This window comes from Pongo pygmaeus, chromosome 1 (assembly GCF_028885625.2).
Source record: "Pongo pygmaeus isolate AG05252 chromosome 1, NHGRI_mPonPyg2-v2.0_pri, whole genome shotgun sequence".
NCBI classification, from domain to species: Eukaryota; Metazoa; Chordata; class Mammalia; order Primates; family Hominidae; genus Pongo; species Pongo pygmaeus.
The window spans coordinates 129,799,151-129,815,787 of record NC_072373.2 but is presented as its reverse complement, the minus strand read 5'-3'; the positions used below and the strand labels follow the sequence as shown (position 1 = coordinate 129,815,787).

The 16,637-nt window shown below is 39.8% G+C and overlaps 1 protein-coding gene across 4 annotated transcripts in view; it reads right to left on the bottom strand.

The window, feature by feature from the left end:
* Positions 1-518: 518 nt before the first annotated feature.
* DBT (dihydrolipoamide branched chain transacylase E2) overlaps positions 519-16,637 on the bottom strand; it is a 55,417-nt gene continuing 39,298 nt past the window's right edge. For 2 of the 4 annotated variants that reach the window (XM_054474881.2, XM_063652573.1), the window contains 3 exons: positions 12,579-12,770; positions 12,370-12,441; positions 519-2,615 (listed from right to left, as the gene is read on the bottom strand). In XM_054474881.2, the coding sequence (XP_054330856.1) occupies positions 2,448-2,615; positions 12,370-12,441; positions 12,579-12,770 (432 nt within the window). In that variant the 3' untranslated portion in view covers positions 519-2,447. The remainder of the gene's footprint in view (positions 2,616-12,369; positions 12,442-12,578; positions 12,771-16,637) is intronic. The other 2 variants (XM_063652574.1, XM_063652578.1) reach the window with 1 other exon arrangement.

Below are 16,637 nucleotides of genomic sequence, written 5' to 3'. Positions count from 1 at the left end.
GCTGGTCTCGAACTCCTGACCTTGTGATCTACCTGCCTTGGCCTCCCAAAGTGGTAGGATTACAGGCGTGAGCCACCACATCAAGCCTATGCAGCCATTTAAAGCACGACAATGTGGAATTGTTTATTGACATGTAAGGTTACCCATAATATAATGTTAAATTTTAAAAATCAAATAATAAAATAGTAGATATACTATGATCATGTTTTAATAAAAAAGAATAGCCATATATACAGATACATACATCAAAATGTTAATAGTGGTAAGATTATGAATGACTTTTTATTTTATTGGTTAACTCTTTGTATTATCTGAAATTTTAGAATAACAGTATTTATTTGACCTATTTTTTTATTTTATTTTATTTTTTTAGAGACCAGGTCTCACTCTGTCACCCATACTGGAGGATAGTGGCACAATGACAGCTCACTACAGCTTTGAACTCCTGGGCTCAATTGATCCTCCTGTCTCAGCTTCCTGAGTAGCTGGGACTATAGGTGCACACCACCACACTTGGCTTTTTGGGTTTTTTTTTTTTTTGAGACAAAGTGTTGCTCTGTCACCCAGGCTGGAGTGCAGTGGTGTGATCTCTGCTCACTGTAACCTCCACCTCTCAGGCTCAAGCAATTCTCCTGCCTCAGCCTCCCGAGTAGCTGGGACTACAGATGTGTGCCACCAGGCCCAGGTAATTTTTTGTATTTTTACAAAACTGTAGAGACGGGGTTTCACCACGTTGGCCAGGGTGGTCTCGAACTCCTGACCTCAGGTGATTTGGCTGCCTCGGCCTCCCAAAGTGCTGGGATTACAGGTGTGAGCCACCAGGCTAATTTTAAAAATAATTTTTTTTGAGATGGGATCTCACTATGTTCCCCAGGCTGGTCTCAAACTCCTGGCCTCAAGTGATCCTCCTGCTTCAGCCTCCCCTATAATTCGGATTACAGTTACAAGTCGTCACACCTGGCTGATTTATTGTTTCCAGATTTTAAAATTATTTCCATTTTGAGAAAAACCAAGTAGATATTAAAACAACCTTTTTTCTGTCACAAAACTTCACTTAAACAACTAATTTTGGCATACAGTTTTCAACTGGACAATATTAGAAACAACATGGATTTCCGAATGCAAATTGAAATGTTGGATACATTCATCTCGTTGCTATTTCTGATTAAAGTAGACCTTTAACAAAATGATCATTATGAAACCTTCATTTCTATACAAAATTTCTTATTTTTTATATCCATAATTACTATTAGACTCTTCCTTCTCCTCTTATTTACATTCTTACCCAGGATATGGAGAATGAATAGACCTTAATTTCTTATCCTATTTTTTAGCTGAAGACCAAAAAAGTTAAAAGGAAGTAGACTTCTGAAATTTTTTTTTAAAAAAGAAATGTCAGTGGCTGCTACATTTAAAGTACCTTCCTTACATGAGGCAAGTTTGCAAAGGTGAAGGTCTTCCCCAAGAAAATACCAAAGCATTACCACAAATCTAAAAGTATATCCATTTTAAACAAACACCTTTAATAGACTGGTTATAAAACTATAATTGGACATTTTTGAGGCCAGTTTATACTTTTCCCTTTTCAAAGACATTAATTAATATAAATAAGACATTATCAGATGATATTCTCTATACAGAGCAAGAATACACTCTTGGATATCTCAAAAGAGAAGTATAATTGCACTTATTTTATACAACAATTAGCATGATAACAGGGAAATGGAAAATATTTTTGTATATAAATTCCGTTTCTTAATTAAGTAAAATTAAAAAGTTTCATTAAGAGTCAGTTAAAAAAAAATAGGGCACATACTGTCTGTATATGGCTACCTGTCTTTTAAGTAACATGAATTTTGTCTTTTTTTGTTTTTGAGATGGAGTCTTGCTCTGTCGCCCAGGCTGAAGTGTAATGGCACGATCTCAGCTCACTGCAACCTCCACCTCCCAGGTTCAAGTGATTCTCCTGCCTCAGCCTCCCGAGTAGCTGGGATTATAGGTACCCGCCACCACACCCAGCTAATTTTTGTATTTTTAGTAGAGGCCGGGTTTCACCATGTTGGCCAGGCTGGTCTGAAACTTCTAACCTCAGGTGATCCGCCCACCTCGGCCTCCCAAAGTGCTGGGATTACAGGCGTGAACCACAGTGCCCGGCCTAATTTTGTTAATCTTGCCAGTTTCAAGCCATTGACACAAAAACGTCAGCACCATGTTAAGAAGTCACACTCTGACCTATAAAATGTGACAGCCCCAAGGAGAACCATTACACCATTATTCATTTTCAGTAAAAAGTCTAATAGAACAGTGACAAATATTGTGCCTTAGATCCTTAATCATACGATACAAATCATTTACAATATAAATTGTAAAGATGAACATGTGCTGGCACAGCTAGGGTTTACATACGCTTTGGAAGCTCAAAAAGTTCAAGAATGTCTTATCGGTCTTCATTTCAGATCTAGTAGCATAAAAGCTGGGTTTTCTAAGTAGGATTTCCACAAATTAGAGAAGCGTGACATTGTAGCACCATCAATAACTCTGTGATCAGCTGACCAGCTCACATTCATTATCTGTGCCTTATATACTTCTCCTTTCTGGTTAAATCGGGGAATGGCCTGGAAATGAAAAAAAAAAAAAAAAAAAAAAGAACAAAGAGTAAACCTTCACTTGCTCAAAGCTCAAGCTCTAACAATGGTGTAAGATCAGGCAAACCCTTCTTCCTACAGTAGAGAAAAAAATGGGCACCCCAATGACTTTTGAAAATGCTGATTCCTACTCTTCCCATCTTGGAGTATATGCCTGGAGCTTACAGAAGTTCTCCAAGGTACTTCCTATCCCTTGTACAATTTCCATACCTACATTCATTAACTTTCATCTCAGATTTCAATACTGTATACCCACTATGTGCCAAGTATTCTTCTAGGCTCTGGGGAGAGACAGACAATTAAATAAGGATTCCTCACTGAAGGCAGTGAGGAAATAAGCCATTATCAAGTTCCCCTGACCACTGAGTTGGCCAGGAGGAAGACAGAGGACAACAACATGCTTGTGTTCTTTGTGGATGTTAAAGCCAGTAAGCACCACATCGAACAGGCTGTGAAGAAGCTCTATGACACTGATGCGGCCAAGGTCAACACCTTGATCAGGCCTGATGGAGAGAGGAAGGCATATATTCCATTAGCTCCTGATTACAATGCTTTGGATGTTGCCAACAAAATTGGGATCACCTAAAATGAACCCAGCTGGCTAATTCTAAATATATATATTTTCACTATTAAAAAAAAGGTAGACAAAATATAAGCCCCAACTTATTATTAGATTCAATAGACATAAAATCATGCTGTCAAACTGCTATAAAAGTTTCTAAGCTCTACTCTGTTTTTCCATACTGATCTCCTCATGGCTGGGATACAACAGTCACAGCCAGATGTGGATCCTTGAGGACACTGAGTAGCATCTGTGTAAAGCCATGTAGGCCACTGCAACTACTTGTCTTCGATTCTGAGTGAGATGAGAAGCCCTTGGAAGTATCTGAGCAGACTGGCCATTCACTGAAAGAGGATGACTTTAGGAGGAGCAGGTCTGATGGTGGGGGGCAGTGAGGAAAGGAGCAGGAGCTCAGTTTTAGACATGTTAAAATTCAAGATGCCTTTATACATCCAAGCAAGATATAAGAGTAAGTTCAAAAGTGAGGTCCAGTCTAGAGATATAAACCTGGGAGTCATCAGTGTATAAATGGTATTGAAAGATCAGATAAAGAAAAGCAGTGAGAACTGAATCCTGGGGTGCTTCAATGTGTAGAGATTAGGAACATTAGGAGGTATGGGTAAAGGAGACTTAGAGGGAATAGGCAGTGACATAGGAGGAAAACCAAAATGGCCAGGTATTCTGCAAGTCAACATTAAGAAAGTTTTCCAAAGAGGTTGGATTGATCAGTCATCTCAAGGTCAACTAGCGGGTCAAAGAAAACGAATACTGAGAATTGAGTAACATGGAAGACTTAATGACTTAAACAATTTAGCAAGAAGGAATTAAAATTCTATAATGAAAACAAAATAGCAAAGGAAAGATGACACAAAGGGAGAAAGGAATTAAATACTATTTGTCCCTACCCCACAAATATTATTTTAAGTGATGAATAAGATTTCTACTCTAAGAACTACGCTTCATGGCTAGAAAAAAACATGGATAAAATGATTCTGTAAAAATATATCTATTGAACAGATATTTATAAATCAAATATTCATTTTTTCATAGCACCATTATTCACAAGAGCCAAAAAATGGAAATAATCCAAATATTCATTGACAGATGAATGTATAAACAAAACATGGCATACATGTATATACAACAGTATACTATTTACCCTTAAAAACTAATGAAATTCTGATACATGCTACATGAATGAACTTTCAGCCAGATACAAAAGGACAAATACTGTATGATTCCACTTACATGAGGTACCTAGAATAGTCCAATTAATTCATACAGACAGAAAATAGAATGGTGGTTACCAAAGGCTGGGGAAATGGAGAGATTATTCAGTAAGTGCAGAGTTTCAGTTTGGGATAATGAAAAAGTTCTGGAGACAGATGGTGGTGATGGTGGCAAACAATGTAAATGTACTTAATGCCACTGAACAATATACTTAAAAATGGTTTAAATGGTCAATTTATGTTTATATATTTTACCATAATTATATACATATACACATATAATTCAGAAGGAAAGAGAACACAAAATTTTGTCAAACAGGTATAATGGTTTGGAAACTGCAGGAAGCCAGAATTTTGTGAGAATCAAATGTTGAATTCTTGTTGGAAAAGAGAATGAGTGATAGAGAGAAGTTATCACTCAGAGAACTCCTGATTTGGAAATAGTGACATACTGTGTCTTTTTGTTTTTTCTCCCTATCTCCTCTGCTTGCCAGAAGGGAAAGTGGATGTCAGGAAGGGGGAATGACTTAGATGCTAATTTACTATCTACTAGAAAGCAAATCAAAGGCTGAAGGAAAGAATTTGTGAGGGTTCCAACACGCAAGGAATAAACTCATGAGGACAAGTCCCAGAGATGTTCAACATGGAAGCATTATAAGTGTAGAAAAGAAAAGCTCTTCTTAAAACACACTCTTCTTAATGTAGTGACAATGACATTTAATAAACATGGTATTGAAGTGGTATCCAGGAGCTTATTTGCCTCAGTGGTCCTCAACCCTGAATTAATAGGGGGTACCCAAGTCCCATCCCTCAAAATTCCAATTCAGCTGGTAGAGGGGGAGCTTGGCCATACTTTTTTTCAAGCTCCTGTATGATTCTAACATGTAGCCAGGGTTAAGAATCATTGCAACCCTTATTCTAAGTCAGTGTCTTCTAAACCATGGTCACCGATCACCTTTTTGCACTCATTTGGGTTCTTGTTCAAAATCTAAGTTCGGAGGGTTCTGCCCCTAAGGTAAAGAAATCTGCACTTTTAACTAACACTCCCAATGATTCCTGAGCAAAGAATGTTCTAAATGAGTCTCACTTTGTTTAAAATAACATTTTCAATTGCTTTTCTATTATTCTTTGGTATAATGAAATGAAGATATTTTGATAGAAGTAGATTGGCTATATTTGTGATTATTCATAAAGACTCAGTATCTGTGCCTGGCATAATCCACAATGGTTGATCCATATAGAAACAACCCAGGTCATCACCATTTATTACACACAGAGGCAGCCACCAGAAGTGCAAGCCTAGCTCTTAGGAAGAAATAATAGGTTTTTGGATTCCCAGGCAAGATGGCAGAACAGGAACAGCTCTAGTCTGCAGCTCCCAGTGAGACCAAGGCAGAAGGTGGGTGATTTCTGCATTTCCAACTGAGGTACCCGGTTCATCTCATTGGGACTGGTTAGACAGTGGGTGCAGCCCATGGAGGGCCAGCAGAAGCAGGATGGGGCATCGCCTTACCTGGGAGGTGCAAGGGGTCAGGGAACTCCCTCCCTTAGCCAAGGGAAGCCATGAGGGACCGTGCTATGAGGGATGGTGCTATCCAGCCCAGATACTATGCTTTTCCCATGGTCTTTGCATCCCACAGACCAGGATATTCCCTCGGATGCCTACTCCACAAGGGCTCTGAATTTCAAGCACAAAACCGGGAGGCTGTTTGGGCAGACACCAAGCTAGCTGCAGTTTTTTCTTTTTTCATACCCCAGTGGTGCCTGGAACACCAGTGAGACAGAACTGTACACTCCCCTGGAAAGGCGGCTGAAGCCAAGAAGCCAAGTGGTCTTGCTCAGTGGATTCCAACCTCACGGAACCCAGCAAGCTAAGATCCACTGTCTTGAAATTCTCGCTGCCAGCACAGCAGTCTGAAGTTGACCTGGGATGCTGGAGGTTGGTGGGGGGAGGGGTGTCAGCCACTACTGAGGCTTGAGTAGGCGGTTTTCCCCTCACAGTGTAAATAAAGCCACAGGGAAGTTCAAACTGGGCAGAGCTCACTGCAGCTCAGCAAAGCCACTGTATCCAGACTGCCTCTCTAGATTCCTCCTCTCTGGGCAGGCATCTCTGAAAGAAAGGCAGCAGCACCAGTCAGGGGCTTATAGATAAAACTCCCAATCTCCCTGGGACAGAGCACCTGGGGGAAGGGGTGGCTATGGGCGTAGCTTCAGCAGAATTAAACCTTCCTGCCTGCCGGCCCTGAAAAGAGCAGTGGATCTCCCAGCATAGCGCTTGAGCTCTGCTAAGGGACAGACTGCCTCCTCAAGTGGGTCCCTGACCCCCATGCCTCCTGACAGGGAGACACCTCCCAGCAGGGATTGACAGACACCTCATACAGGAGAGCTCTCGCTGGCATCTGGCAGGTGCCCCTCTGGGACGAAGCTTCCAGAGGAAGAAGCAGGCAGCAATCTTTGCTGTTCTACAGCCTCCACTGGTGATACCCAGGCAAACAGGGTCTGGAGTGGACCCCCAGCAAACTCCAGCAGACCTGCAGAAGAGGGGCCTGACTGTTAGAAGGAAAACTAACAAACAGAAAGCGATAGCATCAACATCAACAAAAAGGACGACCATGCAAAAACTCCATCCAAAGGTCACCAACAGCAAAGATCAAAGGTAGATAAATCCACAAAGATGAGGAAAAACCAGCACAAAAAGGCTGAAAATGCCAAAAACCAGAACGCCTCTTCTCCTCCAAAGGATCACAACTCCTCGCCAGCAAGGGAACAAAACTGGACAGAGAATGAGTTTGATGAACTGACACAAGTAGGCTTCAGGTAATAACAAACTCCTCCAAGCTAAAGGAGCATGTTCTAACCCAATGCAAGGAAGCTAGGAACCTTGATAAAAGGTTAGAGGAATTGCTAACTAGAATAACCAGTTTAGAGAAGAACATAAATGACCTGATGGAGCTGAAAAACACAGCATAAGAACTTCGTGAAGCATACACAAGTATCAATAGCCGAATCGATCAAGCGGAAGAAAGGATATCAGAGATTGAAGATCAACTTTATGAAATAAAGCATGAAGACAAGATTAGAGAAAAAAGAATGAGAAGGAACGAACAAAGCCTCAAGAAATATGAGACTATGTGAAAAAGACCAAAACTACGTTTGATTGGTGTACCTGAAAGTAACAGGGAGAATGGAACCAAGTTGGAAAACACACTTCAGGATACTATTCAGGAAAACTTCCCCAAACTAGCAAGACAGGCCAACATTCAAATTCAGGAAATACAGAAAACACCACAAAGATACTCCTCGAGAAGAGCAACCCCAAGACCCATAATTGTCAGATTCACCAAGGTTGAAATGAAGGAAAAAAACGTTAAGGGCAACCAGAGACAAAGGTCGGGTTACCCACAAAGGGAAGCCCATCAGACTAACAGTGGATCTCTTGGCAGAAACTCTACAAGCCAGAAGAGTGTGGGGGCCAATATTCAACACTCTTAAAGAAAAGAATTTTCAACCCAGAATTTCATATCCAGCTAAAATAAGCTTCATAAGTGAAGGAGAAATAAAATCCTTTACAGACAAGCAAATGCTGACAGATTTTGTCACCACCAAGTCTGCCTTACAAGAGCTCCTGAAGGAAGCACTAAACATGGAAAGGAACAACTGGTAGCAGCCACTGCAAAAGCAACCCAAAATGTAAAGACCATCGACACTATGAAGAAACTGCATTAACTAACAGGCAAAATAACTAGCTATCATCATAATGACAGGATCAAATTTGCATATAACAATATTAACTTCAAATGTAAATGGGCTAAATGCCTCAATTAAAAGACACAGATTGGCAAACTGGATAAAGAGTCAAGACCCATCAATGTGCTGTATTCAGGAGACCCATCTCATGTGCAAAGACACACATAGGCTCAAAATAAAGGGATGGAGGAAGATTTACTAAGCAAGAGGAAAGCAAAACAAACAAAACAAAACAAAACAAAAAAACAGGGGTTGCAATCCTAGTCTCTGATAAAACAGACTTTAAACCAACAAAGATAAAAAAAAGACAAAGAAGGGCATTACATAATGGTAAAGGGATCAATGCAACAAGAATAGCTAACTATCCTAAACATATATGCACCCAATACAGGAGCACCCAGATTCATAAAGCAAGTTCTTAGAGACTTGCAAAGAGACTTAGATTCCCACACAATAATAATGGGAGACTTTAACACCCCACTGTCAACATTAGACAGAACAATGAGACAGAAAATTAACAAGCATCTTCAGGACTTGAACTCAGCTGTGGACCAAGCAGACCTAATAGACATCGACAGAACTCTCCACCCCAAATCAACAGAATATACATTCTTTTCAGCACCACATAGCACTAATTCTAAAATCGAACACACAATTGGAAATAAAACTCTCCTCAGCAAGTGCAAAAGAATGGAAACAATAACAAGCAGTCTCTCAGACCACAGTGCAATCAAATTAGAACTCAGGGTTAAGAAACTCACTCAAAACCACACAACTACATGGAAACCAAATAACTTGCTCTTGAATGACTGCTGGGTAAATAATGAAATGAAGGCAGAAATAAAGATGTTCTTTGAAACCAATGAGAACAAAGACACAACATACCAGAATCTCTGGAACACAGCTAAAGTATGTGTAGAGGGAAATTTATAGCACTAAATGCCCACAGAAGAAAGCAGGAAAGATCTAAAATCAACACCCTAACATCACAATTAAAAGAACTAGAGAAGCAAGAGCAAACACGTTCAAAACCTAGCAGAAGACAAGAAATAAACAAGATCAGAGCAGAATTGAAGGAGATAGAGACACAAAAAAAAACCCTTCAAAAAAATCAATGAATCCAGGAGCTGGTTTTTTGAAAAGATTAACAAAATTGATGCACCGCTAGCTGGACTAATAAAGAAGAAAAGAGGGAAGAATCAAATAGACATAATAAAAAATGATAAAGGGGATATCACCACTGATCCCACAGAAATACAAACTACCATCAGAGAATACTATAAACACCTCTTCACATATAAACTAGAAAATCTAGAAGAAATGGATAAATTGCTGGACGCATACACCCTCCCAAGACTAAATCAGGAAAAAGTCGACTCCCTGAATAGACCAATAACAAGTTCTGAAACTGAGGTAGTAACTAATAGCCTACCAACCAAAAAAACCCAGGACCAGACAGATTAACAGCCAAATTCTATCAGAGGTACAAAGAGGAGCTGGTACCATTCCTTCTGAAACTATTCCAAACAACAGAAAAAAAGGGAATCCTCCCTAAATCATTTTATGAGGCCAGCATCATCCTGATACCAAAACCTGGCAGAGACACACACACACAAAGAAAATTTCAGGCCAATATCCCTGATGAACATCGATGCCAAAATCCTCAATAAAATACTGGCAAACCGAATCCAGCAGCGCATTACAAAGCTTATCCATCACAATCAAGTCGGCTTCATCCCTGGGATGCAAGGCTGGTTCAACATATGCAAATCAATAAACGTAATCCATCACATGAACATAACCAATGACAAAAACCACATGATTATTTCAATTGATGCAGAAAAGGCCTTGGATAAAATTCAACACCCCTTCATGCTAAAAACACTCAATAAACTTGGTATTGATGGAACATATCTCAAAATAATAAGAGCTATTTATGATAAACCCACAGCCAATATTATACTGAATGGGCAAAAGCCGGAAGCATTCCCTTTGAAAACCGGCACAAGACAAGGATGCCCTCTCTCTCACCACTCCTATTCAACATAGTATTGGTAGTTCTGGCCAGGGCAATCAGGCAAGAGAAGGAAATAAAGCATATTCTATAGGAAGAAAGGAAGTCAAATTATCTCTGTCTGCAGATGACATGATTGTATATTTAGAAAACCCCATCGGCTCAGCCCAAAATCTCCTTAAGCTGATAAGGAACTTCAGCAAAGTCTCAGGATACAAAATCAATGTGCAAAAATCACAAGCATTCCTATACACAAATAATAGACAAACAGAGAGCCAAATCATGAGGAAACTCCCATTCGCAATTGCTATAAAGAGAATAAAATACCTAGGAATCCAACTTAAAAGGGATGTGACAGACCTCTTCAAGGAGAATTACAAACCACTGCTCAAGGAAATACGAGGGGACACAAACAAATGGAAAAACATTCCATGCTCATGGATAGGAAGAATGAATATTGTGAAAATGGCCAAACTGCCCAAAGTAATTTATAGATTCAATGCTATTCCCATCAAGCTACCATTGACTTTCCTCACAGAATTAGAAAAAACTACTTTAAATTTCATATGGAACCAAAAAAGAGCCCACATAGCCAAGATAATCCTAAACAAAAAGAAGGAAGCTGGAGGCATCACGCTACCTGACCTCAAACTATACGACAAGGCTACAGTAACCAAAACAGCATGGTACTGGTACCAAAACAGAGAGACAGACCAATGGAACCGAACAGGGGCCTCAGAAATAACACCACACACCTACAACTCATCTGATCTTTGACAAATCTGACAAAAACAAGCAATGCGGAAAGGATTCCCTATTTAATAAATGGTGTTGGGGCAACTGGCTAGCCATATGCAGAAAACTGAAACTGGACCCCTTCCTTATACCTTATACAAAAATTAACTCAAGATGGATTAAAGACTGAAACATAAGACCTAAAACCATAAAAACCCTAGAAGAAAACCTAGGCAATACCATTCAGGACATAGGCATAGGCGAAGACTTCATGACTAAAACACCAAAAGCAATTGCAACAAAGCCAAAATTGACAAATCAGATCTAATTAAACTAAAGAGCTTCTGCCCAGCAAAAGAAACTATCATCAGAGAGAACAGGCAACCTACAGAATGGGAGAACATTTTTGCAATCTATCCATCTGACAAAGGGCTAATATCCAGAATCTACAAGGAACTTAAACAAATTTACAAGAAAAAAACAAACAACCCATCATAAAGTGGGCAAAGGATATGAACAGACACTTTAAAAAAGAAGACATTTATATGGCCAACAAACATATGAAAAAAAGCTCATGATCACTGGTCATTAGAGAAATGCAAATCAAAACTACAATGAGATACCATGCCAGTTACAATGGCAATCATTAAAAAGGCAGGAAATAACAGATTCTGGAGAGAATATGGAGAAATAGAAACGCTTTTACACTGTTGGTGGGAGTGTAAATGAGTTCAACCATTGTGGAAGACAGTGTGGCAATTCCTCAAGGATCTAGAACCAGAAATACCATTTGACCCAGCAATCCCATTACTGAGTATATACCCAAAGGATTATAAATCATGCTACTATAAAGACACATGCACATGTATGTTTATTGCAGCACTATTCACAATAGCAAAGACTTGGAACCAACCCAAATGCCCATCAATGTTAGACTGGATAAAGAAAATGTGGCACATACACACCATGGAATACTACGCAGCCATAAAAAAGAGTGAGTTCATGTCCTTTGCAGGGACATGGATGAAGCTGGAAACCAGAAAACCAAACACTGCATGTTCTCACTCATAAGTGGGAGTTGAACAATGAGAACACATGGACAGAGGGTGGGGAACAACACACACTGGAGACCTGTCGTGGGGTCGGGGGCTAGGGGAGGAATATCATTAGGAGAAATACCTAATGTAGATGATGGGTTGATGGGTGCAGCAAACCACCATGGCATGTGTATACTTATGTAACAAACCTGCACATTCTGCACATGTATCCCAGAACTTAAAGTTAAAAAAAAAAAAAAGAAATAATAGACTTTCTAAGATAAACTCAGAAACTTAAAACCTACAAAAGGAGGGGGAAACCTTAGAAATGGTTACTCTTCATTGTGTTTAGTCCCTGAATTTGCTTAAACTCCATTTTTCAGTTATCTAATACATGTACCTTAATTGATCCAAGGGCCCCAATGGCTAATTCAGGTGGCATTATCACTGGTTTGGCATAGGTACCACCAATCTATTAAAAAAAAAAGGAGAGTATTAAAAGTTAAGATTTTTCAGGGAACAAATGCCAAGTGACATTTTCTATTTTTAATTAAGCATATGATCAGAAACCTTAAGTAATGGTTTATGTATTTCAACATTATTACTCACTGATCCAATGTTGGAAAGAGTAAATGTTCCTCCTGTAAGATCAGTGGTGCTGAGCTGACCTACAGAGCCCAATTTCTGGAGGCGGTTCAGTTCAGTGGCGATGTCAAATATAGAGCAGATCTGAACATTTTTCACATTAGGGACAATCAAACCCTGCTCAGTATCCATTGCTATCCCAATGTTATGAGAAGCCTAAAAAATAAAAAATTGTACAGTAGGGCTTTTAATGAATAAGCTAACAGCAAAGAAAGGATCAACCTTCACTGCCATCTAGAAACCACTACCAAAACTCATTTTTACCAGATTGGTAGTGATTTAAAAGAAATAATTTAAAAATAATTTTTAAAAGATTTTTTGGGCCAGGCACAGTGGCTCACGCCTGTAATCCCAGCACTCTGGGAGGCTAAGGTGGCTGGATTACCTGAGGTCATGAGTTCAAGACCAGCCTGGCCAACATAGTGAAACCCCATCTTTACTAAAAATACAAAAATTAGCATGGTGGCACAGGCCTGTGATCCCAGCTACTCGGGAGGCTGAGGCACGAGAATCGCTTGAACCTGGGAGGTGGAGGTTGCAGTGGGCCGAGATTGTGCCACTGCACTCCAGTCTGGGAGACAGAGTGAGACTCTGCCCAAAAAAAGATGATAATTTTTTATTGATAAGAATGTAGGCAATAGGCTATTTCCCAACATTGTTAGTGGGAATGTAACTGGTACAGGCTGAGCATCCCTAGTCCAAATATCTGAAATCTGAAATGCTCCAACATCTGAAACTTTTGGGGGCTGAAATGATGTCATGTGATGTAGCCAATTTCCTTGAAAACTGATTTATCACCCTGAGTCAAGATCCATCTCAGAATTCTGTATACTGACAAATATAGAAATGTAAAGTTTTTATTCTCAATTTATTGGATGGATTAAGCACCTCAGCATTCCTTACTATGTGATAAAATACATATATAATAAAAAGTATATTCAATATTTTGTCCTTAAACATTATGCTGCATAGTTGTTGAAATAGTTCTCATTTTGTAATATTTAATCATATCAGAGCCCATCAATAATAAAAAAAAAAAAAAAACAGAAAAATGCAGCCATTGTTCTGGCAGGGCATAGTGGCTCATGCCTATAATCCCAATACTTTGGGAGACTGACACAGAAGGATTGCTTGAGGCCAGGAGTTCGAGACCAGCCTGGCCAACATAGCAAGACTCCATCTCTACAAAAAAATTTTTTTAATTAGCTACAAAGAAATTTTTTTTAATTATGGCACATGCCTGTAGTCTCAGCTACTTGGGAGGCTGAGGTGGGAGGATCATTTGACCCCAAGAGTTTTAGGTTACAATAAGCTATGATTATGCATGGGTGACAGAGCAAAACCCTGTGTCAAAAAAAGAAAAAAAAAAAACTTTGTGGCCGGGCACGGTGGCTCATGCCTGTAATCCCAGCACTTTGGAAGGCCGAGGCGGGAGGATCACGAGGTCAGGAGATCGAGACCATCCTGGCTAACACAGTGAAACCCCGTCTCTACTAAAAATACAAAAAGAAATTAGCCAGGCGTAGTGGCAGGCGCCTGTAGTCCCAGCTACTCAGGAGGCTGAGGCAGGAGAATGGCATGAACCCAGGAGGCAGAGCTTGCAGCGAGCCGAGATCGCACCACTGCACTCCAGCCTGGGCCACAGAGCAAGACTCTGTCTCCAAAAAAAAAAAAAAAAAAACTTTGTTTCATGCACACAAATGTTAAAAATATTATATAAAATTACCTTTAGGCTATGTGTATGAGGGGTAAATGAAACATAAGTGAATTTCATGTTTGGACTTGGGCTCAATCCTCAAGATGTCTCCTTTGTATATGCAAATATTCCATAATCCAAAAAAATCTTAAATCCAAAAACGCTTCTGGTCCCAAGCATTTCAGGTAATGGATACTTAACCTGTATAGACTTTCTGGAGAACATATGACAACATGTACCAACATTTATAAAAATTTGTGTTAAGGAACTAAGTGCAGAAGTATGTAGGGATACACAGGGATGTTGAGTACACACTGTTGATAAGTTTGAGAAACTGCAAATAATCATGATGTTTATAAATAGGTCAGTGGCTAAATAAATAACAAAGCTATATTTGTTGACATATAATGATGTCTATAATATAGTAAATGAAAAAGAACAGGCTGGGCACGGTAGCTCATGCCTGTAACCCAGCACTTTGGGAGGCTGAGGTGGGTGGATCACTTGAGCCCAGGAGTTAGAGACCAGCCTGGGCAACATGGCAAGACCCCATTTCTACAAAAAAAAAAAAAGTACAAAAATTAGCTGGGCATGGTGGCACGTGCCTATAGTCCCAGCTACTCGGAAGGCTGAGGTGGGAGGTGGACACGGCAGTGAGGCGATGATTACACCACAGCATAGATATTCTCTATGGGGAATACTTTAGATAGGCAACAGAGTGAGACCCTGTATTAAAAAAAAAAAAAAAAAAGAGGAAAAGAAAAAAGCAAGTTAAAGAAAATATAAATAATTCTATATCTTGTAAAAAGTATGTAAAAATGAAATCCTAGAAAGATGTATATCTCAACATAAACAGTGAGCTATCTTAGGGTCACGGAATTGAGGGTAAACATCTTTGTTTTCTTTTTTCTTTTCTTTTTTTTTTTTGACAAAGGCAGGGTTTCACTTTGTCACCTAGGCTGGAGTGCAGTGGCATGATCACAACTCACTGCAACCTCCATCTCCCAGGTATCATATGATTCTCCTGCCTCAGCCTCCCAAGCAGCTAAGACTATAGGCATGCACCACCATGCCTGGCTAATTTTTTTTTTTTTCTGTAGAGATGGGGGCCTCCTAACTTTGTTGCCCATGCTGGTCTTGAATTCCTAGGCTCAAGCCATCCTCCTACCTCTGTCCCCCAAAGTGCTGGGATTACAGGCAGAAGCCACCACACCCGGCCAACATCATTATTTTCTTGCCTGAAATTTTTGTGATAAGTATATACTTAATCAGGAGATATTAAAATTAAAACTAATACAGCTGACTGTATTAACCATATGGGAGCTGACCTCCTAGAATATCTAAGCTCACTTTCTGGTTCTACATGTCTTTTCTTTTTTTTCTTTTTTTAATTCTGTTTTTGAAATGGAGTTTTGCTCTTGTCGCCCATGCTGGAGTGCAGTGGCACAATCTTGGCTCACTGCAACCTCCACCTCCTGGGTTCAAGCAATTCTCCCGCCTCAGCCTCCTGAGTAGTTGGGACTACAGGCGCTGGCCACCACGGCTGGCTAATTTTTGTATTTTTAGTAGAGACAGGGTTTCACCATGTTGGCCAGGCTGGTCTCAAACTCCTGACCTCACATGATCCACCCGCCTCAGCCTCCCAAAGTGCTGGGATTATAGGCGTGAGCCACCGTGCCCAGCCTCTGGTTGTACACTTCTAATGATAAGTAAACTTAAAGAAAGGCATCTCAAAAAGAGTTTTCGGTCTTAAGAAACTTTCACTCCTCACAGAACAGTTTACTCAAATTGAATTCAAACTTTTATTACTTTTCTCACTTAAATTATTCTTAATCTTAAAATTCCAGGAATTTGCCAGGTGCAGTGGTTCATGCCTGTAATCCCAGCACTTTGGGAGGCTGAGGCAGGAGGATTGCTTAGACCAGAAGTTCAAGACCAGCCTGGGCAACATAATGAGACCACGTCTCTATAAAAAATTTAAAAATTAGTTGGGCATAGTGGTGCATGCCTATAGTCCCAGCTACACAGGAGGCTGGGGCAGAAGGATTGCTTGGGCCTGAGAGGTTGAGGTTGCAGTGAGCCATGATCACAACACTGCACTCCAAACTGGTGACAGAGTGAGACTCTGCCAATAATAATAATAATAATAATATTAAAATTCCAGGAATTCAATTTTGAAAGAGCTGCTTCTTTTTGAGAGGGTAAGTAGAGTGGGTAACATAATCTGCCATACAGCTATGTATTTCCATTATTTTAAGCAGAAAACAAACAAAAAAAAGCTTAAAAATGGTTTTAAGAATCTCCATATCTAAACAGTATTATTAACA